This window comes from Molossus molossus, unplaced genomic scaffold, assembly GCF_014108415.1.
Source record: "Molossus molossus isolate mMolMol1 unplaced genomic scaffold, mMolMol1.p scaffold_m16_p_13, whole genome shotgun sequence".
NCBI lineage: Eukaryota > Metazoa > Chordata > Mammalia > Chiroptera > Molossidae > Molossus > Molossus molossus.
The window spans coordinates 208,523-234,812 of record NW_023425348.1 but is presented as its reverse complement, the minus strand read 5'-3'; the positions used below and the strand labels follow the sequence as shown (position 1 = coordinate 234,812).

General features: G+C 34.4%; 1 protein-coding gene across 2 annotated transcripts in view; it reads right to left on the bottom strand.

Annotated features, from left to right (window-relative positions):
- The window catches only part of GUCY1A2 (guanylate cyclase 1 soluble subunit alpha 2), a 462,539-nt gene that overhangs the window by 326,843 nt on the left and 109,406 nt on the right, over positions 1-26,290 (bottom strand). For both annotated transcript variants that reach the window (XM_036258990.1, XM_036258989.1), the window contains exon 4: positions 20,576-21,297. In XM_036258990.1, the coding sequence (XP_036114883.1) occupies positions 20,576-21,297 (722 nt within the window). The remainder of the gene's footprint in view (positions 1-20,575; positions 21,298-26,290) is intronic.

Genomic DNA, 26,290 nt, shown 5'->3' with positions numbered 1-26,290 from the left:
TCCATGGCTCAGAAAGAAACCAAATGCTATTGTTAGTACCTCTTCCTTCCAGAGCTTGGAAAAGAATTCCTTATAAAGGTTAGTGCTTGTAAATCCTTTGATGATTATTTGAGTGAGGACTAGGGCCATAAGAACTGATTCTACAGTTGACAGTCTTCTGAGGCCTAGAGAAGTTAGTTTAGTCCATTGAGCTTCAATTTCCTCATTTGTAAAGAAAAAACTTCAAAACCCCTTTAGCATTGCTATAAGAATTAAATGAGTCACAATTTGTATAGCTACTACTTCTTGACCCACAGGATATACTTACTGCATGTTAAATAAATTAAGGGTCTGGAACAGGGTGGCAATCTTTTAATAAGATTTCATTCCCTCCATCCTTTCCTTTTAATTTAGACTCCATCTATCCTTTTACCTGCCTTTGTTACAAAATTTATTCAAACACATGGTTGGTGAGTGTCTTGGGCAAGAAGTGATGGCACACATTTGGGCTGGTCATTCATAAATCTCCCTTGGTGAGCATTCCCATGGTGCCTCAAGCTCAACTCAGTCTTTATGGTCCCTGAAAACTGCCTCTTTGCTGCACCTGTTCACCACAGAATGGCTGAACTTGTGGACACCAGCTTTCTATCAGGCTCGCTGTTCCTACATGCTAAAATCTGCTACATGTTAGGGATCGTTTCTCCCAGTCCAGACTACTCAGGCAAGTGTGTACCTCAAAAAGTTGGTCATGCAGTTCCTCATCACTCTGTTCAGCCAGCTGGCCAGGCTCCTATTCTGTTGACTTCTAACTTACAAGTCTCCCTTTCCTCTTGAAAGCCTTCCTTAAAACAACAAATGTGCAGCATGTTTATTTTGAAAAGTTTAAAAATCTTAGTTATTTTAAGGTGAAAAAGACCAGTATAGCCCTGGCCAGTTTGGCTCAGTGGTCAGAGCGTTGGCCTTGGGACCAAAAGGTCATGGGTTCAATTCCTGGTCAAGGGCACATACTTAAGTTTCAGGTTTGATCCCAGGCCCTGGTCGGGGTTGTGCAGGAGGCAACCATTTGATGTCTCTCTCACATGGATGTTTCTCTTTCTCTCCCTTCCTCCCTCCCATTCTGTCTAAAAATCAATGGAAAATATCCCTAGGTGAGGATTAACAATAACAAAAATAACAAAAGAACATTATGTAAGAAGAAAATAATTTAGTAAATGTGAGACAAAGGGTAAGACTGTCATTCCTAACTAGCTATGTACTTATTTATCTAGGGCAATGACTCATATCAATAACTTAATACTTATAAATACTAGTCCACAAATACATTTTAAGCCTGCTTTTCTTGACCTGGTAATATTTTAAAACAAAGGTAAACCTCTCAAGAGAAATCTCTTTTTCTTGACCATAACAGTTACAGTAGCCCAAGAATTATTTTAGCCATTTATTCCTCTTCATTCACATTTATCAAGAAAAGACAAGAGGTAAATTTTACTTCTATTGGAAAACCAGGCAAATTCTATTAAAAGGGGGTGAAAAGCAGGAAAATTGTAGACTAGGAGCAAGTCAATTTCAGCAGGGCTCCAACGAGCAACCTGTGAACAGGAAAAGGACAGGGGACTTATTCATTTTCATTTGATGACATTTATTAGGTGTTTATTCCACACCTGACACTGGCCTTTAAAAAAAGGACTATGATGTGGCTCATCACTCAGTGAAGCAACACTGGACAAATTATACAAAAGTAGATGCAATAACGTTATACTCTGCTATGTAACAAGAAAATTTAAGGAGTATAATCAAGTAGAATAGGAACTCTGTTAGAAAGACAGGCAGAACACTGAGGGGATTTAAAGGTGTGGGGTTGTTCAGTTTTGCTTAAGAGAGTCAAGACAAGCTTCATAGTCTGTGGATACTACTGAATGTTGGAAGATAGTTAACAATTCATTATATAGGTGGGTGAGGTATAGCATAACCCAGTGTAGTTTCTTTGTTTGTATCTTTTCTTGAAATTCCATAAAGAATAGAAGACCCAGAGACTAAATTCTAAATTTAAAAATAATAATAATAATCAAAGAGTAGGTAACCAGAGAATATAAAGAAATAGGCTCATTTATTGTTTAGTAGTAACAATTTTATAGGTCACGAATATAATTATGGAAAACAACTTTAGACTGTCAGTCTTGATAACAATCACATAAATGCATTTACTAAATTCACTGTAAATTACTTATAAATAATTAAAATAGAGAAAACAGTTATCCTATTAGAAAAAAAAATATTTAGTAATGATGTTTTATATGTATTGTAATTATCATGCTTATTGTTAATAATTACCTCTGAGAACATATGTAAATATAAATGGAGATTTTTATCACCATGAAAATGGAAAGTATATACTATGAAAATACCAACGATTATTAATGTATTTACAATAGCATCATATCATGTGTTTTTTGACAAAATTTCCCTACTGTATTTTTCCTCCATATCGTTTCTTTTTTAAAGACATTCTAAATACAGCCTAACAGAAGGAATATCTAATACACTGAAGACAGAATCAGTTTTCAAAAGTATTCCAATAACTGGAGCAATAAGCTATAGCTAAGATGATGAGATTAACAGTAATAATTTACACAAGGACAAAATTCAAAATGATCCCGGAGAACTGATTTAAAACAGTTTACTTCAAAGTGATGTGGGCATGGTAACTGGCTACCAATTTAACAAGAACCCAAAGCATAATGTTTCTTTTAAAAAAAGCACCTTGCATTAATGGAAGCCTGGTTTTTACATCAAGTACTCCCAACCCTTCCTGGCCAGACCACATGTAAATTATGGCATCCATTTCAGGACTTAGTGACAATGTGAAAGCTTGTTCACTGGAGGGCAAACTGGATGACGAAATCTCTGAAAACCATATTTCATGAGCAGGACCTTGAGACTAACAATTTCAAGCCTCAAAAAGAGATCATTTCAATTTAAAAACAAATGCTTTGATGCTCTTTCAACAGATAATTTAAGAATATGTCAGGTTGGCCCTGGTCGGTTTGGCTCAGCAGTTAGAGCGTCGGCCTTCGGTCCAGAGAAATCTGGGTTCGGTTCCCGCTAAGGGCATGTACGTTGGTTGCAGTTTGTCCCTGACCCTGGCCCTGGTTGGGTCGTGCGGGTGGCGACCATTCGATGTGTCCCTTTCACATCAACGTGTCTCTCTCTCTCTCCCTCCCACTCTATCTGAACAAAGAATGGAAAAATGTCCTCGGGTGAGGAAAAAAATAAATAAATAAATAAATAAATAAATAAATAAATACATACGTACATACATACATACAGAATGTCAGGTTGTCCATAGACACGCAGGACTATAAGAGACACACAAGATAGACTGACTCAGAATTAGGCTGGAACTGAATTAATTAGCATGCAGAAATGCAGACTAATTGCTTTATTTTTTCACTTAAAATAAAAGTAAAAAGTCATTAAATCACATTGCACCAATTCAAAATGTATATCAATGTGGGTGAAGAATAAATTTATTAACCCTCATTAAAAGTGTAAATAAGATTATTATACGAGAGCAATTTTAATTTATTAAAAGACATTGAACTATGTGCAATGGTTTAAATATTGCCAACTGTTTGTCATTTGGATCATATAATGTCACATGATTCTTATATAGCCATTAAAGCAGGTCCTGTAAACTGTTTCTTGTTAACACTGTTAGCAGTTCAAGTGAATGGGAATAATTAAGTTGTTGATTTCTTTCACAACACTGAATAAAGTTTACTGTAAAAAAAAAAAATTCTATTTATATTTTAAAAATATATTTCAAGAGTTTCCTTCATTCAGACTGTCTTTATTGCAATTACTCTCAAACAATGGTACTTTGGTGCTTTATTAACTACTGCAAGTAATGAAATTTGAATAACGAGAAGCAAAATTTCTCTGAAATTTTGTTCCTATTTAGAATCCTATGATGGGCCTAGTTTTGATTTTTCTTTTCATATTTTATAATCAATGCAATATATGTAATATGTTCTAAAACCAGTGAAAGGTGTCAGGTTGTAAGGTCAATTGTTATACACTCTGCCCTACTCAGTCCACGTGGAATGCAATGTAATTATGTGACACCATGGGAAAAGCAAGAAACAGGGCATGAAAGTCACCTATTTTTAAGTCTTGTTTCTGGATTTCTCATCATTATTTCCATGTTCACAGAACTCAATTTCCCACATCCCAAAATGCTCCAAGACCAGAACTTGAAGCATGTTTCCTGCTCCTACTGGACCTGATCAGAAAAATCCATCAGCTGTTTCCATACCTCCAGCCAACTGGAACATCCTAACCATCCTAACATGTCCTTTCCTCATATTCCCAGGGATCCATGCCAGAAATGGGATCCTCAAGACAAAATGTGATCCAAATAAGGCTTCAGTCATGACTAAAAGACTATAAAAATTCTGGTGGAAAATTGCCCCTTTTGTATTAAGAATATGCTTTAAATAAATCTTTTAAGGCTCTTCCTTGACCAATATGATCATGTAATTCTTCTATTCCCAATTTCCTTCTTCAATTTCTCTACAAAGAACCAATTTCTCTACAAAGGTCCCACAAAACAGTATTCATATCTCAATTTTCTTATCTGTAAAATGAAACTAATAATTGGATCTTATAGGGCTGTTGGAATGATTGAATGAGACTGTATATATAAAGTGCTTAGTCCAAGGCCTTGCTCATAGTAAGCACTTGATAAGCAGTAGCTAAGCAAACAAGTGGAAAAACATACACATTATGAACAGTGAGTGATAAGAGATTCCTTGAGGGCTGGAAGTGTCTTATATTCATATGTGTGCTCTCAATATCCTTGTAATGAAATCTGTTCAGTACATGGTCTTGAACGGAAACTTGACCGAAGAAATGTAGGCAGCAATGGCAAAGGAAAAAGGGAAAGAAAGGTGACTAAGGACTTAAAGTAAAAATATGAAATACCCATTGTAGAAACATGCTAGAAAATGAAGGAGAATTAAAATAGTACTGGGCAATGATTGTAATTGAACTAATAATCATAAATGAGGGCCCATTATCAGAATATTACTTCATTAGGATTTTATTTGTAATCCTTTTTTATTTTATGCCAGGCAAATTGTAATGGCAGAGAAGTACTGTCTAAGCAATGAAATTATTTTACATTAACAAAGAAAGTTTAAATATGACCCCTAGTTAATGAAAATTAATTTTTATATCTAGTAATACCTCAAATTAAATAGTACTTTATAAAATGCTGTCACATGTACCTCGGACTTAGACCTTAACAACAAAACAGAATGAATTACAAAATCACTCAATTAGTTCCCCAGCAAACATTTCCTGAGTTCAAATGTTAAATGTTGGGAGTAGAGTAATGAAGAAAATTTAACATATCTGACCAACAAATTGAGAGAGAAAACAAGACCTAATAACAGGTAAGAAGCAAATTATTTCAACTTTCCAGAATTTTACACACATAGCTTTCTTCACAGTATAAAAAAAATACAATTATTAATAGTATAATTTGCCATCATTTATAGCTATACCCATGGGAAAATTTTTAAAAATTACCAAAAATGTGACATTTAAAAAAAAATTTAGTTTATCCCAAAGAAAAAGCATTATAAGCTCAGACTGACATTAAGTCAATGGTGAACTTCTTTATATTAATTATGTATTAATTATGACCTTTACAGGTATTTATATCTCATTTCCCAAACTGACCTTAGACCCTGTAAAAATAAGAAGTCCCTTTTGGCAACAAATGCTAAATGGCATATATACACACACACGCACTAATATAGTCCTTCAGCAGGATACACTGTGACATTTATATCGGGCCATATATTGTAGCAGAGGCTCTAGAGCCTGGCTATTTGGGTTCAAATACTGCTTTTGGCACAGATTAGTCATATAACCTTGGAAATTTTTTTTTACTGTCTTTGTACCTCAGCATCCTTTTATTAAGTGGTCCTCAGTAACAGTAACTACCTCACAAGTTTATTGTAGAAATTAAATGAGATAATATATATAAAGTGTTTAGCAGAGGGCCTGGCATTAAACACTGAATAAGTACACATCATTGTTGTCATCATAATCATTATCTTTAAAAAGGTAGTAAGAAACTATTATATAGCCTGTCAGGCATTTACAATTATTTTCCCCAAGTTCATTAAAATCCTGAGAAAGTATCAGAAGAGCTAGTCCCTAAAATCATCTTTATTGAAAAACATATACTAAGATTTTTACTGGAAATAGAAAGTTACCAATTTTAAAGTAGTTTGTGTTACTTTTAAACTTCGATTAACTTTATTAATCCATCACAAAACTGCCATACAAAACACATTTCCTATCTGTACCATCACTGGTAGAACCTTCTCTCCTACTGCCAGTCAATTCTGTACTAAGAGGCAGGAAAATTGTGTTAAATTATCCTTAATTCTGTAAAGGTAAATGGTGTCAGGAATTCTGGGCCTCAATTTATCTTTAATAAACCTGACTTTTTTAATGTTTTGGAATAAATAATTAGATGATAATTTTCTATTCTAATTTCTGACAAGGTAAATAAAATGATTTCTGACATTTTATACTAAAAAAAAGAAAAATATCTTCTAGAAATATCTTCTAGTATATAAATAAATCAATGACTGGTCCAATCAATAACTTTTAGATTCTGTGCTATATAGAGCATGCAGGTAGGAAATTGTTGAGTGGTGGGGGTAGAGGGATTGAGCAAAAACAAAAGAGAGAGAGAGAGAGAAAGAACTCATGGACATGAACAACAGTGTGGTGATTGCAGGGGGACAGGGTGTGGATGGAGGTGGAAGAGGGCATTGGGGAGGATAAATGGTGATGGAAAGAAATAAAATATGAAAAAATAAAATAAATCTAGATTACAAGAAAAAGAACATAGTTTTTTCAGTAAGTAATAAATATTAATTTTAAATAGGTTAATAAACAAATACTTTAAAATATAAAAGAAAGAATCCATGCTAACAACACTAGAAGGCTTCTTCTTACAAAGTGTGTTTGTTTTTTAATGCAGTGAAACTTACAATGTGCTAAAAACAGTGTCTTTACCTAGAATAGTCATAGCAATCCTGAAAAAGAAGAACAAAGTAGGAGGGATCACAATACCAGATATCAGGTTATATTACAAAGCCATAGTAATCAAAACAGCCTGGTACTAGCACAAGAATGGGCATATAGATCAATGGAACAGAACAGAGAACTCAGAAATGAACCCAAGTCATTATGCTCAATTAATATTTGACAAAGATGGCAAGAGCATACAGTGGAGTCAAGAAAGCCTCTTCAGGAAATGGTGTTGGGAAAATTGGACAGCTGCATGTAAAAAAATTGAAGCTAGACTACCAACTTACACCATACACAAGAATAAACTCAAAATGGATAAAGACTTAAATATGACTCAAGAATCCATAAAAATCCTAAAAAAATGTAGGCCACAAAATTTCAAACATCACACAAAGCAGAATTTTCACTGACACAATGCCTAAGGAAAGAGAAACAAAGGAAAAAATGAACACATGGGACTATTTCAAACTAAAAAGCTTCTGCACAGCAAAACAAACAAACGTCAAAATTAAAAGGGAACCCACTGTATGGGAAAGCTAATTGCCAAGCATACATCAGATAAAGAGTTAATTTCCAAAATACAACTCAACAAAAAGGAAGATAAAGAACCCAACTGAAAAATAGTCAGGAGACCTAAATAGACACCTCTCCAAACAGGACATACACATGGCCAAGAGACATATGAAAAAATGCTCAACATCACTAATCATCAGAGAGATGCAAATTAAAACAACAATGAGGTATCACCTCATACCTGCCAGAATGGCTGCCATCAACAAATCATCAAACAACAAGTGATGGTGGGGGTGTGGAGAAAAGGGGACTGTAGTACACTGCTGGTGGGAATGCAGACTGGTGCAGCCACTATGGAAAACAATATGGTGTTGACTCAAAAAATTTAAAATGGAACTGCTATTTGACCCAGTGATCCTACTTCTAGGAATATACCCTAAGAAACCTAAAACACCAATCGAAAGAATATATGTACCCCTATGTTCACAGCAGCATTATTTATAATCGCTAAGATCTGGAAACAGCCCAAGTGTTCATCAATACATGAGTAGATTAAAAAGCTGTGGTGCATATACACAATTGAATATTTTGCAACTGTAAGAAAGAAAGATCTCTTATCCTTTGAGATGAATTGGAGAGACCTAGAGAGTATTATCCTAATGAAACAAGCCAATCAGAGGAAGACAAGTATCACATGATCTCACTTATTTGTGGAATATAATGAACAAAACAAGCTGATGAACAAAATAGATCCAGAAACATAGAAGTAGGGTACAGATTGACAAACCTCAGAAGAGGGGAAGGTAGGGGAGGGGAGAGATAAACCACAAAACTTGCATGCATGTATGCGTAATCATGGTCATAGACAACAATGCTGGGGAGTGGGTGACTGGGAGAAGGGTGTCAATGTGGGAAAAGTGAAAAACATCTGCAACAAAAATAAAAGTAGTGTCTTTAGTCAATCCACTTTGCCAAACCAAAAACACCAACTCAAACATTAAATACAAATAATGACAAACATGACAGATAAAATTGGAAAATAGAGTATCTTGAATGAAATAAATTTACAATCTTGAAACAAACCATAAATTTTGGTGATAGCAATACCTGAGTAGGGTAGGGAATGAAGGGAATATATTTAAATGTTAACCAAGGAAATCCTCACACCCATGTTAGTATGATAGGTAAAAATAAATATAATTTAGGTACAATGAATTATTTAGGTCAAGAATTATTAAGGGTAAAAATAGGAAAATAATAAAGTATTCAAGTCAATTTTTGTACACATAACAAAAGCATGTAGAAACTTAAGAGAATATTTCCTCCTTCAGGAAACATGAGATCAGACCTTTGCTCAGACTGTAAAGAACATTTCATACTAGACCCACTTAATCATTTCTTCCCCCTTAGAATTATTAAATTAGTGGTTATGGAAAACAAAGCAGATATACATATACTCTATATTTAGACGTTAAGAATAACCTCAAACACCCTTTTAAATTAAATTACTTTCAATTGTCTTGTGCTCTTGGTGAGAAGTAACCTTAGAAATTGAATATGGACAATGTATAGAAAGTCACATTGTAGAATGGTGGTTCTTTTAAAAAAAAAAAAAAATGTCTTGAGTAAAGCTAAGGAGACCAAACTACATGTAAAGATTCCAAGATAATGTTCTTTAAGAAAATCAAATACATTTTTATAGTGTCTAATGAACCCTATTAAGGACAGAACATTGGAGTCCTTTTTCTCATATAAAGACCAAACTATTCTTTCTCTTCAGTAATTTAGTAGTGTGAATTCAAGTTGAAAAAGTCCTATCTATAGGAAGAGAGGTTCAGTAGTACAAGATGAGTGAGTTCTAGAGATCCCTGTACTACATTGTGTCAGCAATTAATGATACTATATTGTGCACTTAAAAAAATATGTTACAGGGTAGATCTTATGTTAAGTATTCTTGCCACAATAATTTAAAGTTTTAAAAAGTATCCACTTATAAATAGAAAAACTGACAGACTGAAATGTCAAATCTATGAAATACATAGTCCCATAAAATCAAAAGGATTACAGAGAAATTGAAAACAGAACCTGTAAATAATTTATTAGGTATTATTTCTTTCTGTAAATTAATGGAGAATAAGCAAGAACTGTAACTCCACAAAACTTTATATCCTTTTGAGTTGATATAGCATTTAAATATTATGTAAAATAGTGTATATGTTATTTCACAAAATAAATAGCTTTTAGAATGGAAAAAGTCCCTAAAACCACAGAGCAGAGAAGAATGGTAATTGAACCACTGAAATTAAGTTGTCATAATTAGTCTCATAAAGATATGAGATTAGAAAAATTTATTACCTAGGAAATGCATCAGAGTAGCACAGAATCCTTTCGATGTAAAATATTTAGAAGAATGTCTTTCCAACTCTTATTAACTAAAATTCTAGTATTAAAGTTATACTTTTCATTGCATTCTTAAGAACATCCAAATTAGAACTTGCATTCAAATGATAAAATATGGAAATGTAAGAAACTATAGATCATACTATAAGTTTTCCATATATGTAGATGGAGATAGAGAGATTTCCCATATACCTTTTCTAAAGTGGAAGGAAGGATTTTGAAGTCAGTGTTGAATGGTCAACAGAGAGCAGTGTTGAACGGTCAACAGAGTCGTTCATTCACTCATAATTTTAACACGTGTGAATTTTAAATTTCAACCCTTTTAACGAGTCATACACATTATCAAATCATTCTCAATATTTACCATTAACAATACCACAGATAAGTCTGTACTGACAAGTAATATAGTTCTTGACCTCCTCTTCAAAGAGAAAGAGTTGAGTATCAACTCTTTTCCTCTTCTGTCTCCTACAATAAGATAGATTTTGACTCCCCTGAACCTTCATGAAAAACACACTTGCTGTCTTCAGTGAAGAGAAAAGTGAAAACAAACCAAGACCATTATATGATTCAAACATAAATACTTTGATTCTTTTCAGAAAAATAAATGGTGTCAAATTCTACACTTTCCTTCACAAAATAAGAAAATACTGTTAAACATAATCAAGCATTCTGGATCATATTTTTCAAGTATGGTAAAAACAGATCTATCTAGCCCTGGCCAGTTTGGCTCAGCAGTTAGAGCATCCACTCGTGGACCAGAGAGACCCAGGTTTGGTTCCCGCTAAGGGCAGGTACCTCAGATGCAGTTTGTCCCCAGCTCGGGTTGGGGTCGTGTGGGTGGTAACCACTCCATGTGTCTCTCTCACATTGATGTTTCTCTCTCGCTCTTCTTCCCACTCTCCCTCCCACTCTATCTGAAGATAAATGCAAAAAAAAAAAAGTCCTTAGGTGAGAATTAAATAAAAAAATAAAATAATAAATTTAAAAAAACAACAGATCTATCTAATAAGAGATCAAAGTCTTTATCTTCTTATATACTAAAAATGTGAACACTGGCTTTGTATTTTCTATTAGTAAGTAAGCCTGAATATGTAAACAGTACTGACTGATAAAGTCTAGACTTACAACAAAAGTTTCTGAACAGAAGTATCTTCATAAATATTTTTTAAGGAAAGTAAACTGAAGATTATACAAAACTACTACATAGAAGTAACAAAGAATGTGGTACTAGATGTGTCAAAATATGCTCGACTGCTACTGAGTAATCAGAGAAAATATTACACACAAAAAATAGCTAAATGCACTACTAAAATAAATCTGAAAAAAAAAAAAAAGGTAAACACTAAATTGGCACATATTACTTTATTAGAAAAAGAGAGATTTTTAAAATTGTAATTATTTACAAATATATAGCCAATGAGATTTTTAGGAAAAAGTAAAAGTAGTTATACCAAAATGTTATCAGTAGATATTTCAAGGCTATTAATAATAAAAATAGATTTTTTTCCTTAATGTTCTGCACTTCCCAAAAAGTATAAATTATTTTATGATAAAAAAACTCAAAAGGAATACAATAACAGATTGAAAAATATATGATTAAAATCTGCAGTAGCTACAAAAAGATACAGGTTCTATTTTTAAAAATAGAAGGAAGAGGGAAGGGAAGGTGGGAATTAGGTAGAGAGGTGCAAATACATCTATACTAGTGTTAACAATAAAAATAAAGGGAAAAAAAAAAAAGAAGAAATTAAATTGATGTGCAAGGAAACAAAATGTCACATGTTGTAATAGAGTAACCACTTTAGGAATCCTTAGCAGTACCAGAATATGAAAGAAATGCATGAGCCTTATATATTTTTTAAAAAGAGCACATGCCATATTTTTCAATGATGCCTAATCAATCTGTTCAACCCTGAGACCAGTCACTCTCTAATACATAAAGACGTTCTTTGTCATTGATAGAAATAAAGAGGAATAACAAAACAATTAACAACTAACTTTTCATTGTAAATAGAGGCCAAAGACAGCAAATTGTATATTCAGATTGCTGGCAGCAGGCAGGAGGGATACTGTCAAACAAGAATCCTATATCCAGAAGAATTATCAAAAATGAAGGTGAAATAAAGACATTTCCAGATGAACAGAGTAATAGAACTTTTTGCTAGTAAATGTACTGTGGTGAAAGAAATACATGAATACATGGCAATAAATAAAAAGCACTGGTGGTAATAGTAAATATGTGGATAAATATAAGAGAATATATGCATATACTTTCTTTAAAACTCATATATCATTTAATTGCAATTATATATAAAATTGTAATATGTAATTGGGTTTATAACAGACAAATAATACAACCAAAAGGAGGAGGAAGAAATGGAGGAAGGGAGGGTCAGAAGGAGAAAAGGAGGGGAGATTTTTTAAAAAGAAGAAAACTGTCTCAACTCTCAGATTACAGGATCATGTTAGGTAAAAAATCCTAAAGAATCCATCCAATATACTGCACTTTTGTCCATTCTATATTAAATTATTATAATATAGTTTATTAAAGTCATAGAACTCAAGAACAATATAAAAAATAATTTGTATTCTATATATTAATAAAATAATTTTTTTAACATTCTATTCACAATATTATCACAAAAGAATAAAAATAGATTTAATAAGAAAGTACAAGGCCCATACACTGAAAACTATAAAACATTTTTGTTTTAAAAGATCTAGCCCTGGCCAGTTGGCTCAGTTGTTGGAGTGTCAACTCAAGGACTGAAGGGTCTCTGGTTCAATTACCAATCAAGGGCACATAACTGGGCTGCAGGTTCGATCCCCAACCACACTTGGGGTTGCGTGGGAGGCAGTCACTTGATGTGTCTCTCTCTTGGTCAATGTTTCTCTTTCTCTCTCTCCGTCCCTTCCACTCTCTCTAAAAATCAGTGGAAAAAAATATCCTTGGATGAAGATTAAACAAAAAAAAGAAGAAGAAGAAGATCTAAATGAATTGAGAGAGGTATCTTCATAGAACAAATGACTCTATATTGTTGAGATGGCTATTCTTTCAAAATTAATCTAGAGATTTAGTGCAATCCTTAGTAAAATTCTGGAAGCTTTTTTATAAATTGGCAAATTGATTCTAAAATTTATGTGGCAATGTGAAGAACAGATAAGATAAATTTTGTAAAAGAACAACTAGAAAGACTTAAAATACCCAATTGCAAACCTTAACTTGTACACAGTAATCAAAACAGCATATTATCAGCACAAATTTAGATATTTTTAAAAATAGAAAAGAATAGAAAGGATAGTTACAATTTTATAGTTATTGATTTTTGACAAAGTTGCAAAGGCAATACAATGGTAAAATGATAATTTTCTCAACAAAATGTACTGAGACAATTGGATGTCTATATGCAAACAAACAACAATGACAACTTAGCTCCTCATGGCATATACAAAATATGCCTCAAAATGGATCACAGACCTAAATTTAAGAACTAAAATTATGAAACTTTTAGAAGAAAATAAAGGAGAAAAATCTCTGTAGTCTTGAGTCATAAAGATTTGTTAGATATCATACCAACAGTATGATCCATATAGGAAAATACTGGTACCACCAAAATTAAAATTGTTCTTCAAAACACAGTATCTTTTTGCCCCACGGATGTGGCTCAGTGGGTTGGGTGTCATCTTATGCACCAGGAAGTCACCAATTCGATTCCTGGTCAGGGTACATGCCTGGGTTGTGTGGGCTATATCTACAGTACGGGGTGTGCAGGAGGCAGTCAATAGATGTTTCTCTCTCATCTACGTTTCTGTCTTTCTCTCCCTCTCCCATCCCCTCTCTCTGAAATCAGTAAAAACATCTTTAAAAAAACAAAAACATAGTATCTTTTGAATTCAATGTAATATCCAGAATGCATATATTTTTTAAAACACAATTCAACAGTAGGAAGACAACACAGATATGGGCAAAACATTTTGCTATAACATTTAACCAAAGAAATTATACCAATGGCTACTAAGTACAAAAAGAGATACTTAAATCATCAGACATCAGGGAAATGTAAATTAAAACCCAAGATACCACTTTGTACCCACTAGGATGGTTATGATCAACAATCAGTGTCAGTGAGGATGGGAAGAAATTTGAACCCTCATATGTTGCTGGTCAAATATTAAAAGGCATAGCCTCTTTGTTAAAGAGTGTGGCAAGTTCTTTAAAAAGTTAAACATATAATTACTATATGCCACAGTAATTCCTGTCCTAGTAATCTACCCAAGAAAAATGAAAATGTATTCAACACAAACTCTTGTATTCAACTTTTCATTGCAACATTACTCATAATAGTCAAAATCTGAAAACAATTCAGTATCCATGAACTGATGAATGGGTAAAAAAAAAAAAAAAAAAAAAAAAAAAAAATACAGTGATATATCTATGCAATGGAATACTGTTCAGTACTAAAAATGAGCAAATTGCTCATACATGCAACAACATGAATAAATCTTGAAAACATTAGGCCAGAAAAAAAAAAAAAAGACTATATATTGTATGATTACATTTATAGGAAATGTCTAGAAAAGACATATCTATACAGATAAAAGTAGGCCAGGGGTTGTCTGGGGTTGGGAGTAGGAGTGGGAATTAACTGCAAATGGGTACAGAAAACTTTTGGGGTGTAATAAAGTGTTCTAATGTTACATTGTTGTGATAGTTGCACAGTTATATGCATTAACTAAAAATTACTTCACTGAATACTACAAAAATGTTAATGTGAATAAAGAGAACACCATAAAAAATTATGACATAGACAATGCATTCAAAACAGCTCTTTGGCTTTTAGTTTATTGATACTTAAGTTAACAGCTAAAACAAAATAATTCTAAGTTTAAAAGGAACCATTAAAGGAAGATTCTAAACAATTTTTAATTAGGAGGCTAATTTCCGCCCCCATCAGAATCTATAGCACCATTAACTAAATAATGTCTAGTAGCCAGTAGGAGGCTCCTCCTTTCTAAATTCAGCCTGCTAACAAAAATCAAAATATGGCAAAATGTGTACCTTAAGCACCAGGATCACTCTAGCAAATATATAAGTCACTATATAATCATCTACCTTATCCTCTGACATACAGAATATAGTAACTATGCAGTAACATAGCACTACTATATAGTAATTCTAATATTACAGGCATAAAAAATCAAGAAAGAGCCGGGATGAGCCACAGTAATAACTGCATCAGAATCTCAATTTGTCTAACTTACTTTAAGAGGCAGTTTATGGTCAGGGAACAGTTCTAGAGAAAAATGAACAACACAGAAATTAATATTAAAGATCTCATAATTACAAGAGCAAAGAAAATTCCAGATGATTTTTAATGAAGTTATGTCTATGTTCTATAATGTTAATTTATAGAGAAGGCTCTAATGTCATATTGTCCATTGCTAAGAACATTGCTCAATATTTGAAATTTTCTAATAGAATATTATGTTCTAAAGGCTCAGCGGTTCTCAACCTGTGGGTCACGACCCCTTTGGGGGTCGAACGACCCTTTCACAGGAGTCGTCTAAGACATAACAGTAGCAAAATTATAGTTATGAAGTAGCAATAAAAATAATTTTATGGTTGGGGGTCACCACAATATGAGGAAATATATTAAAGGGTGGCAGCATTAGGAAGGTTGAGAACCAATGAAACCAGAGAAGGAAGCTTATATTTTCTCAAATTAAAGTTGAAGTCAAATAATGTATTCTTGATGAAACTTGTAGTCAGATGAAACTTGTCTTTGAACAGTGTCATTATGGTATGGTAAGATTAACAAATATATCTTAAACTTTTCAATCATCATGTCAGTAAGAACTGGACCCAGGTCTAGAAAAGATAAGAAAGCATTTTGAAAATTGATTTGACCACAGAGACCAAAGGTTAATTCTTCCCTTATTCTTTGAAAATTTTTTCCCAGCCCTGGCCAGTTTGGCTCAGCGGTTAGAGCATTGGCCTGTGGTCTGGAGAGACCCGGGTTCGGTTCCCGCTAAGGGCACGTACCTCGGTTGCAGTTTGTCCCCGGCCCTGGTTGGTCGTGTGGGTGGCAGCCACTCGATGTGCCCCTTCACATCGATGTTTCTCTCTCTCTCTCCCTCCCACTCTATCTGTACAAAAAATGGAAAAATATCCTCGGGTGAGGATAAAAAAAAAAAAAAAAAAAGAAAATTTTTTCCCAGCATTTGTTTCAGTTTCTAAATAATAAAACAAATACAAGGATATTTCTGGGGATTGAAAAAACAAGTGTTGTTATGCTTTTCCTCAGTTCCAAACCTGAGAACTAAAGTAATGACAAATAACAATGCCATTGCTCTGTCCTAGGGCTGATGTACTTCAAATGCTGGACTCCCTCCTCATTAAAGTTCTTTGAAGCATTGCTACTAAGAAAAAATGTCCAAAGAGCTCATGTTATTTATAATGTTTCTCAAAATCCACTGCTGTTTCAGGTTGTGCCTAAGCTAGCAAGTCCATTTTGTTTTACAAGCCACTGGCCTAGCAAAGGGTGAACATAAAAGATATTAGTAAATACAGGTAATAAAAACTTGGTTCCAAACTTCAGTGAATATGAAAAGGAGGCTAGGAATTTTAAAACAATGATAATCTGTATAGAAAGTAATCCCAATACACCAAAGTTGCAGGTTCAAGTCCTCTCTCTCTCTCTCTCTCTCAAAAGAAATTAAAAAAAAAAATTTAAAACAAAAAGCAAAGCCCAAGTCACATTTTGTGAAGATGTTAGGTATGCTTGTTATTTGTCTGAACTTATTAAACCTGCTGGCCACCTTCAGTACTTCTTTGTAGAAGGTAAGAAGTGAGGAAGGAACTGGATCGGAGGATGTTACAAGTAGAAAGGAACAATAATAATAATAATGGTAGAAGTAATAATATTAACCATCTATTTAACACTTCACCGATAGGCCGAAGATTTAGTAAGAATTTTTACATGGAGTATGTCATTTAATTTCCACAATTAACTTTCTGAGTTATTTGGCAGTATAAGCTGCCAGAGAATTATTTTAACTTAGTCTTTATAAAAGGATGAGCTCTCTTTAGTTGAAAAGTCAGATTCCACTCTGCCTCTCTTTAAAAATGCATCTGAATTCATTGAATTACAGGGCTGATAGAAAGCTTCATGATCAACTGAATTCATATAAATTTATGTATTGTTAAGGATGACTTGTAAAGGAATAAAAATATTAATTATTAGTCTAGGTTCCTTAATTTCCCAATGAATAAATTTGAGGCACAGAGATTATGGAGACTTACTAAAATCATGATTGTCAGATACCTCTTCTCCCAGTCTGTTGCCACTAACCCCACATATCATGACCTTACAATGAAGAGAAGGAAGCTACATGCCATTCCTCTCATTTCTAAGAGCCCTCTACAAACATGGTCCCTTACAAACAGAAAAAACTATGTGATAAATTTCCAAATTCTCAGAACAATATTTGATTAGAATGACCTGAAAGATACACAGCACAAATTAATATGAATTCCTAATTTAGTCTTAATTCCAATACTGAATTTTTTTTTTTTAAATAATGAACCAATTTATGCATATTTAATGCCTGACATCTCATAAGAGAAGATGAGTTAAAAAAAAAAAAAAAAAGAAAGAAAGTTGAGCTTAACGAGAGAGAAGAATATGTAAGGCATGGATGATCACTTATAGAAGATGTAGAGGGAATGAAAAAAATGGGAATCAAAGCTTGGTCAAGCCACCTGGAGTTGTTCTTTCTGATCTCATAATTCTGTTGAATTACAGCCTGGCCACAATTACTGCATCAGAATGTTACTGCCTGTCAGTGACATTCTTGTTTCTTGGTAACTAACCCTATGTCTTTATAACTCTTTAAAAACTACAATGATGATTTTCTGTTTCATCAGTATCTCATCAAATTGCTCCCAAGCATGCTCCACCTCTCACCACACAGTTAGCCATTGACTGACAACACAAGATGACAAAGATCACAGTTTTGCTAAAGCATTATAGTTCATTTTGTAAATGATTTATTGTCTTTGCATGATTATCTCTTGTTTTTGTTTTTTGACGGCAGGGGTGGTGGTTCATGGGTGTTAAATGAGAAGTCAAAATAGTAAAATTATTATGAAAGTCTTCACTCTTAAACTAAGAAATATCCTAACTTATTTAAAAATAGCACTTTCTTATCAAAGCCTATGAAAAATTTAGAGACATCAAACAACATAGAGTTATTTATTAACAGGAACAACTATTATGAGAAAAATAATGAATATTAAGGTCAAATTTATCAACAGAATCATAATTTTTATCTGATTTTCTTTCTTCCTTCCATGTTTTAAGAAACTACAAATTTAGAATTTGGCAACAGAATAATTCAAAAATGTTATTCATCTAGGAAAGACTCCATGCCACAACTTTATTGACTATGGTTTCCATTTGGGCCAACTGTGGCCTCCCAAATATCCCATTCTAGTAAATGTAGGTAAATAAGAAGAAATGTAAACATGGGATAACAAGATTGTTATTTTTATTCTAACTAAAAATCCTGCCTATTGCTTTATTTTTAAACTGCCACTAACATGTTTAAAGTATAATTGCATCTTCTCAATGAGCACAGTCTCTTATTATTGGAACTGGCAGAAGGCCTTGACATTTGAGTCATCATTTCATTATGTCTATTTCTTCCCTGGTATACAAATTAAATAGAAATAGCAACCAGATGAAATATAGGGAGGGGAGGGATCTGAAACAGTAACTTAAAATTGAATTAATTTTTCTTAAATCTACCAAAAATAAAAATAAAGCAATTAACATTGCTAATAATATATTTTTCTACAGGCACATTTTCAAAAATATTAAGTTCTATTCTAAAGGCCAAAGATGCTGAAAATCCTCCTAGCCAAATATTTTACTTCTGTAACACAGAACCAACAGCTTTAATATTCCTTATGTTACAAAGATAGGAATAATTCCAGTTTTAACACAACTATAGATATGGACAAAAATAGACATTTAAAACTTACTTCCAATCTGAAAAGTTTCAAAATGGGTAACAATTATTGGGGGTTGGGGGGCATGTATATCCCGTGTAAAAAAATATTTGTTAAAACATCATGTGTAATTAAATAGGAATAATAAAATTCTTTCAGACTAAAATATCCAAATGGTACCAAAATGGAATCTTCAGGCTTTTCCTTGGATGTTTTTAAATCACTGACCTTATATGATGAAAACACTACTGAATGATCTTTCCTTAATCACCTGTTTCTGTTACACTAAATAAATGTGCATCCTTCCATCATTCTCAAATATTTTGTTTAAAATGTTTCCACTGAATTTCAGAATTATAAAAATGGATCAATTATGAAACCAATGCTGATTAAAATCCTCTAAGATGTCTTTGGCTCTGCCTTCAGGAGACTACTTCCTTATTTTATTATTATTATTGCAGGCACTCCAAAATATGTGTACATTATTCATTCACTGAGTTTTTAATTGTTCTGCAACTCTCCCCTCCTTTGGCCCAGAGCAACCTAGTCATTTCTGAAAGTCAACAGCTTTCCCAAAATGCTTGGGAACAGGCCAAATACAACTTTTTTTATCTTGATACAAAATATTGAAAAGAATCTCTATTGAAAACTAAATGTACATTCAAATGTCTACCCTGATAATTACCATTAGTTTTCCTTTTAATCACTGAAAGTATATTACCGAATATAAAATAATCATTCTGATTTTTCTTTACTTTTTACCATTTGTTTTAATGTTGATCTTTTTCTAAAAAATATTTATTTGAGGTAATATATTTGTTTAAACTTAACTATTTTAAGATGTATTTCTGTTGTCTTTTCATCCTTTATTTATAATTTATAATCCAGATGTTCCCAAAAGGGTCTCAAAAAAATAACTCACAATAAAGATTCCTAGTGTTCACTATATTCTCGCAAGGAATAAACGTGTTTTAAAGACATGATTCTTTATTTCAATACTAAAACTTAATTAGAACTCCTGAGATAGTCACTTCATTTCCAACTTGTAGAAAACACATTATTCTGCATATTAAGACAAAACTAGAATGTAAACCAGATGTTCCCAGATTATGAAGTTTAGAACAGAACATAGTCAAAATATAGCTAGCTCCTGACCTATATTTATGTAAGGATAAGGCGAGCAAGTCCCACAGTGTTGAAACCAGTTCTACCATTGCTCTCATAATTTGACTTCAATCAGTGGAAATATTCATGGGTTTACAGTATCAGATTTTTAATGAGTCCTATAATTTTTATAATTACTATGACTAGTATTAATAAATGTCTTCTTTTTATATGCTGAAATAAATTAATGGAAGAGCCGAACACTCTGCAAAATGGCTGGGAACAGGGCCAAATCTTATTACATACATCCAGGGACCAGTAATTTTCTAAATAGCACTTTAAGCTCTCTTGCCTAAATAATTGCAAGTACAGCCAGCATGTAATTTACTGAAATAATTATGCACTCTTCTAGTCCCCATCACCCATCTCAAGTTCATGGCCACTTACCTTGTCTTTATTTTCAGTGCCAGAAGCCTCAAGCTTGGTCCTAATTACAAATGGGGTGGACAGCCGCAACAGAACCCTTTCGAAAGTAGCATCATTAACCTTTGGAGAAACGATCTCGAAGCAGTCCTCAAATTTGAGCACCTTGTGAGTGTCGAATCGGAGCTGCTTCCTCAGGCCTTCCCCTAGCTGGAGGACTGACATGTGGGGGTCAAACATCAGGTGGAAAGGGAAGGCTCTGCAGAAGGTGTTGATGCTAATTCTGAGGTCCTCGGGAATTTGGGAGGTTCCTTGTGGAAGGTTCTTCGTGATATTAATGTTTTCACATTCTTTGATAAGGAAAGTAAGACAGCTACAGTTGCCTGGGTTTGAGCCATCAGAGCACAATTTCTCAATGGCAACCTGTTCCACTTCCACATCCAACCGATAGATCTTCTTTCCTGCAGCCTTAATCATTCCCAGCATCGCAAAGCCCACAACATGGTGAGGATGGAAGTAGTGGAGCATCAGAGTACCTTCAGGGAGCTCTTTGCATAGAAATGATGGTGACTCCAGAGTGGCCTGTTTTCCAAATGAAGTTCTAATGTGTTCCAACAAAGCATCAAAGCCATTAAAAAAGTCTTGTAATGTGCCCCCTACCGCTCGAAGGACTCTCTCGTTCTCATCAAAGCATATATTAAAGAACTCCTCACCAAATCTTTCTTGAATTTCCTCAAACTTCAAACCTAGAGGTAAATGAGAAGCAAATGTTAGTGAAGAATAATATAAACAATTGAATGTAAAGCTTTTTAATATGTATCAAATAAGGTAGCTCGTGAGTGAAACTTGAGAGGGCCACAAATTTCCCAAATAGGTTAATTTATTTGTTTTAAGTGAGAAAAAGTAAATTTCATCCTCTGGATGGTTCTAAAATGTTAATGAGCATAAACTCTTTGTTTGTTTGCTTGCTTGTTTTTAAACAGTCTTTATTTTTTAGAGTAGTTTTAAATTCACAGCAAAATTAAGCAGAAAGTAAAGGTATTTTATATATACCCCATCGCCCTCCACATACAACTCCCCCACCCCCAACATCAACATAGTGCACTATAGCAGTACATTCATTATAATCGATGAACTTACACTGACTCAATATTATCACCCAAAGTCCATAGTTTGCATTAGGGTTCATTCTTGGTATTGTACTCCTTGGGTTTTGACAAATGTATAATGACATGTGCCCACCATTATAGTGTCATCCAGAGTAGTTTCACTGCCCTAAAAACTACCTGTGTTGCGTGTTCATTTCTCCCTTACACAACCCCTGAAGCAATAATTTTTTAAATGCTGCTAATCTAACTTTTCTTTTCAATCCCCTACTCCATTTGCTGTAATTAGCATAAATAATACCTTTTCCTTCATGATTTCCCTCATTGTTAAAGGATCTTTATAGAGGTAACTGTAAGGTTGTATCTATATTATGCCTATCCAATATGACCGTCTTACTTATCAGTATCCATTTAAGTGGGAAATATCAACCAGAAGAGGAATCTATGATATACAAATGAGGAAAGGTGTCAGGTTATCCAAGGTAAACAGAAGGACTTAAGTTAGCAATCTCAGGAGAAGTCCTGTAGGTCAGCTAGAACCCAGGGAGAGACAAAACAAGGAGTCAAAAATGGCAGAACTGTGGAATGTTTTGCATTCTTTCACCTACAAAAGTAAGAACAGCCAAGAGTAAAGTAGGAATCTGAGCAGATAAGAGTTAAAGGTGTTTGTTAAGGTTTCTAAGTTCATACTCCCTGTTAGTTGCTATTGCTAAAAGAACTCTACCTTATAGTAATGTAATTATAATAAAAAAATACATACACACATACATACATGCATTGACACACACAAACACACACAAAAATATACTATGTTGTGATTAGAAAAAGAGACGCATGTGATCAAGTAGATTCACTCTTCAGGACGATCTGAGGAAAAATAAGGAGGGAATTTATGATCCAAATACGAATACATCTAAAATAGTTGAGTCTGTATGCTAAAGAAAGCTTCAATTAGAATCATTTTATTGCTTCTCCTTTGATTTAGGCTGTGTAGGGAAACAGTATTTTGCTACCCCAAAATATGTCTCTATGTCATGAGGTTATTTTAGGCTGATTATTTTTAAGAAACAAAAAACTCTAGAAGGGTTTTTTACACCTCCAACCTCCTTAACTGCATAAAAGAATTTAGATAAATGGTCTGGTCCAAGAAAGCTTTCACTAGAGATAACTACAAAGAATTTGGGTTAGGGGTGATAGGGCTCAGAGATCAAAGTCCTCTCTGTATCCCCTTGTCTCCTCTTAGCCCATTAAACATTTGTGTTTCCATCTCCATGTGAAGTGCCTTCCTCCTCTCTGAAGTACCAGACTCAGACTCCTCTCATTAATTCAGAATGGCATATAAGCTGCAATTGCTGACCATCTGTGGATCCCATGTACGAATGGAGCCCCAGTATCTATGTAATTAAATTGGCCTTTCTTCTGTGAAAATGTCTTATGTCAATTTAATTTTTAGACCAGCCAGAAGAACCTAGAAAACATAGAGGATTTTTTTCCCTCCCCAACAGCTAAAATCAATACATGTAATTTATATATTAATTTTCCCTTGCCTCATCTACTCCATCTTATAAAAAAAGTCCTGAAAAGTAGGCAGGACTGAGAAAAGGCAGAAGGTCACATTAGTGATGTCCTGTTAAGAGTACAGAGCAGTCCAGGCTGTCTATGGCTTGGTTTGCTGTCCCTACCTACTACTCACTAAAGGTTCTCTCCATCTAGTAGTGAGGGAATAAAACAGTCAACAATATTTGTTAACAAATATATATAACAAGTATTTTTTACTATAGAGTTTAAAAACTGTGGTAGCCAAGTTAAGGGACCAGTTTGACAAAGAAGTTCTAAAATCAATGTGACATAGAGGGACCTGGAGAGCATTATGCTAAGTGAAATAAGACAGGCAAGTACCACATGATCTCACTTATCTGTGGAATATAATAAACAAAATAAGCTGATGAACAAAACATACCCAGAGACATAGAAAGGTTCAGACTGATAAACCTTAGAGGAGAGGGACAGGGGGGAGAGATGAAATAAACAAAAGAACTTACATATATGCATGTATGTGAAACCAATGGACATAGACAACAATGCTGGGGGGTGGGGGTCAGGATCACGAGGAGTGTGTCTAGGCAGGGAAAAGGAGAAACATCTGTAACAAAAATAAATTAATATCAATTGCAAAAAAATATGTTTAAAAAAATCAATGTGAGTTCAAATGGAATTCCAAAATGGCGGCAGAGTGAATGGAAGCTACAAAGACCATCTCCCAGGACCAAACTGAAATTACAACTGAAACACAGACAAATCGACAGGAAAAAGCAACAGAAGAGCAGCTTGCAAGGACCATATCACCAGTGACAATGACTTGATCCCAGTAGGATTATGAAGGCGTGAGATGGGGGCTGGGAGCCCACAGTCAGCAGCTCGGCAGCTGCCTTAGCTGTGAGTGGAACCCTCGGGTTTAAAGTCCCAAGCGGCTCCACAGCGCAGAGCTGAGACACAGGCTAAAATAGCCACAGCCACTCACCTTGGGCTCCTGCATAGGGAGGGCAGACTGGAATGCAACTGTGTGGGGACACTCGGGATTGGGAGGGCGCTCAGAGCTTTTGCTCAGTTGCAGCTTCGCAGGATGGTGGCCATATTGCTCCTTCCCAGGGCACTGGGGAGATGCAGCAAGCCCTCCTTCAGAGATTCAACCCCACCCTGTGGGCCATTGAAATGCAAATTGAGGCTCACTAACAACCAGCATCTGCCCCACCCTCGGGAAATCCCCTTACACCTAGCACTTGAGGGAGTTTTTCAAACACTAACAACCCAAAACTCTTCAAGTAACCTGGACTGCTAGCTTCCAGACAAAAAGCTAGAGAATAACAGTACAATTCCTGGGTTAGCAACTCTAACCAGGAAAGTATGACTCGACAGTGGTATTTAACATGGGTCTTCCCTCACTCATCTAAACCCAGGAGAGGGAGCCACAAATAGCAGAACACCAATACCCACAGGGAAAACTTGGCAGGTTCCAAAGCTCACTGTGATAGCCAAAATGGTGAAACACTGAAACAAAAGCCAAATGAAAGAACAAGAGACCTCCACCGAAGATGATATTAATGTGGAGCAGTTAAGCAAGTTAATAGAGCTAGAATTCAGAGCCATGATCTTAAGGAAGCTAAAAAGCATGAGTAAGGACATAGAGATGCTAAAATAAACCAATTGGAAATTAAAAACCACCAAAGAGATCAAGAATGACTTATCAGAAATAAAGAAAACATTGGAAGGTCTAAAGAGCAGAGTAGAAGAAGCTGAGAACCAGATGAGTGAATTAGAAGACAGGGTAGAAAAAAATCAACCAATCAGAAAGCCAAAAGGAGAAAAACATTAAAAAACAGGAAGACAGCTAAAGAGAACTGTAGGACAACTGGAAAGGTAATAATATTCGCATCATAGAAGTCCCGGAAGAAGAAGAAAATGAGCAAGGGTAAGAGAATATATTCAAATTAATAGTGGCAGAAAACTTCCCTAATTTGGTGAAAAAAGAAGGCAATCAAGTTCAAGAAGCACAGAGAGCCCCAAGTAAGAAGAACCCAAATAGGCCCACGCCAAGACACATAGTATTTAAAATGCAAAACTTAAAGACAAAGAGAGAATCCTAAAAGCAGCAAGAGAAAAGCAATAGGTTACCTACAAAGGAAACCCCATAAGGCTCTCAGTTGACTTCTCACAAGAAACACTACAGGCCAGAAGGAAATGGCATGAAGTAATCAAGGTCATGAAGAACAAGGATCTGTATTCCAAGACTACTCTACCCAGCAAGGCTGTCATTCAAAATAGAAGGTCAAATTAAGAGCTTCCCAGACAAAAAAAAAAAAAAGGCTAACAGAACACATTAGCACCAAACCAGCACTGCAAGAAATGATAAAAGGACTGCTGTAATTAGTAGATGAAACAGAAAGAAAAATATAACCAAACTAAACAAAAAATGGCAATAAATAAGTACACATCAATAATCACCTTAAATGTAAGTGGACTGAATGCTCCAATATAAAAACACAGAGTAGCTGACTGGATAAGAAAGCATGACTCATTTATATGTTGTTTACAAGAAACTCATCTCACAACAAAAGAATCACAAAGGTTGAAAGTGAAGGGATGGAAAAAAATTTTCCAACCAATTGGAAAGCAAAAAAAAGCTGGGGTAGCAATACTCATATCTGATAAAATAGATTTCAAAATGCAGACCATAACTAGAGACGAAGAAGGCCGCTACATAATATTGAAAAGATCTATCCAACAGGAAGATATAACCTTGATAAACATATATACACCCAATATAGGAGCACCAACATATATTAAAAGTCTTCTGGAGGACTTCAGAGGAGATACAGACAACAATACAATCATAGCAGGGGACATCAACACCCTGCTAACACCACTAGATAGATCCTCTAGACAAAAAAATTAGCAAGGTAACACAGACTCTAAATGAAGCACTAGACCAAATGGATTTAATAGATATCTCCAGAGAATTACACCCAAAACTACAGAATTCACATTCTTCTCAAGTACACATGGGACATTTTCAAAGATAGACCACATGATAGGACACAAACTAAATCTCTACAACTTCAAGAAGATTGAAATC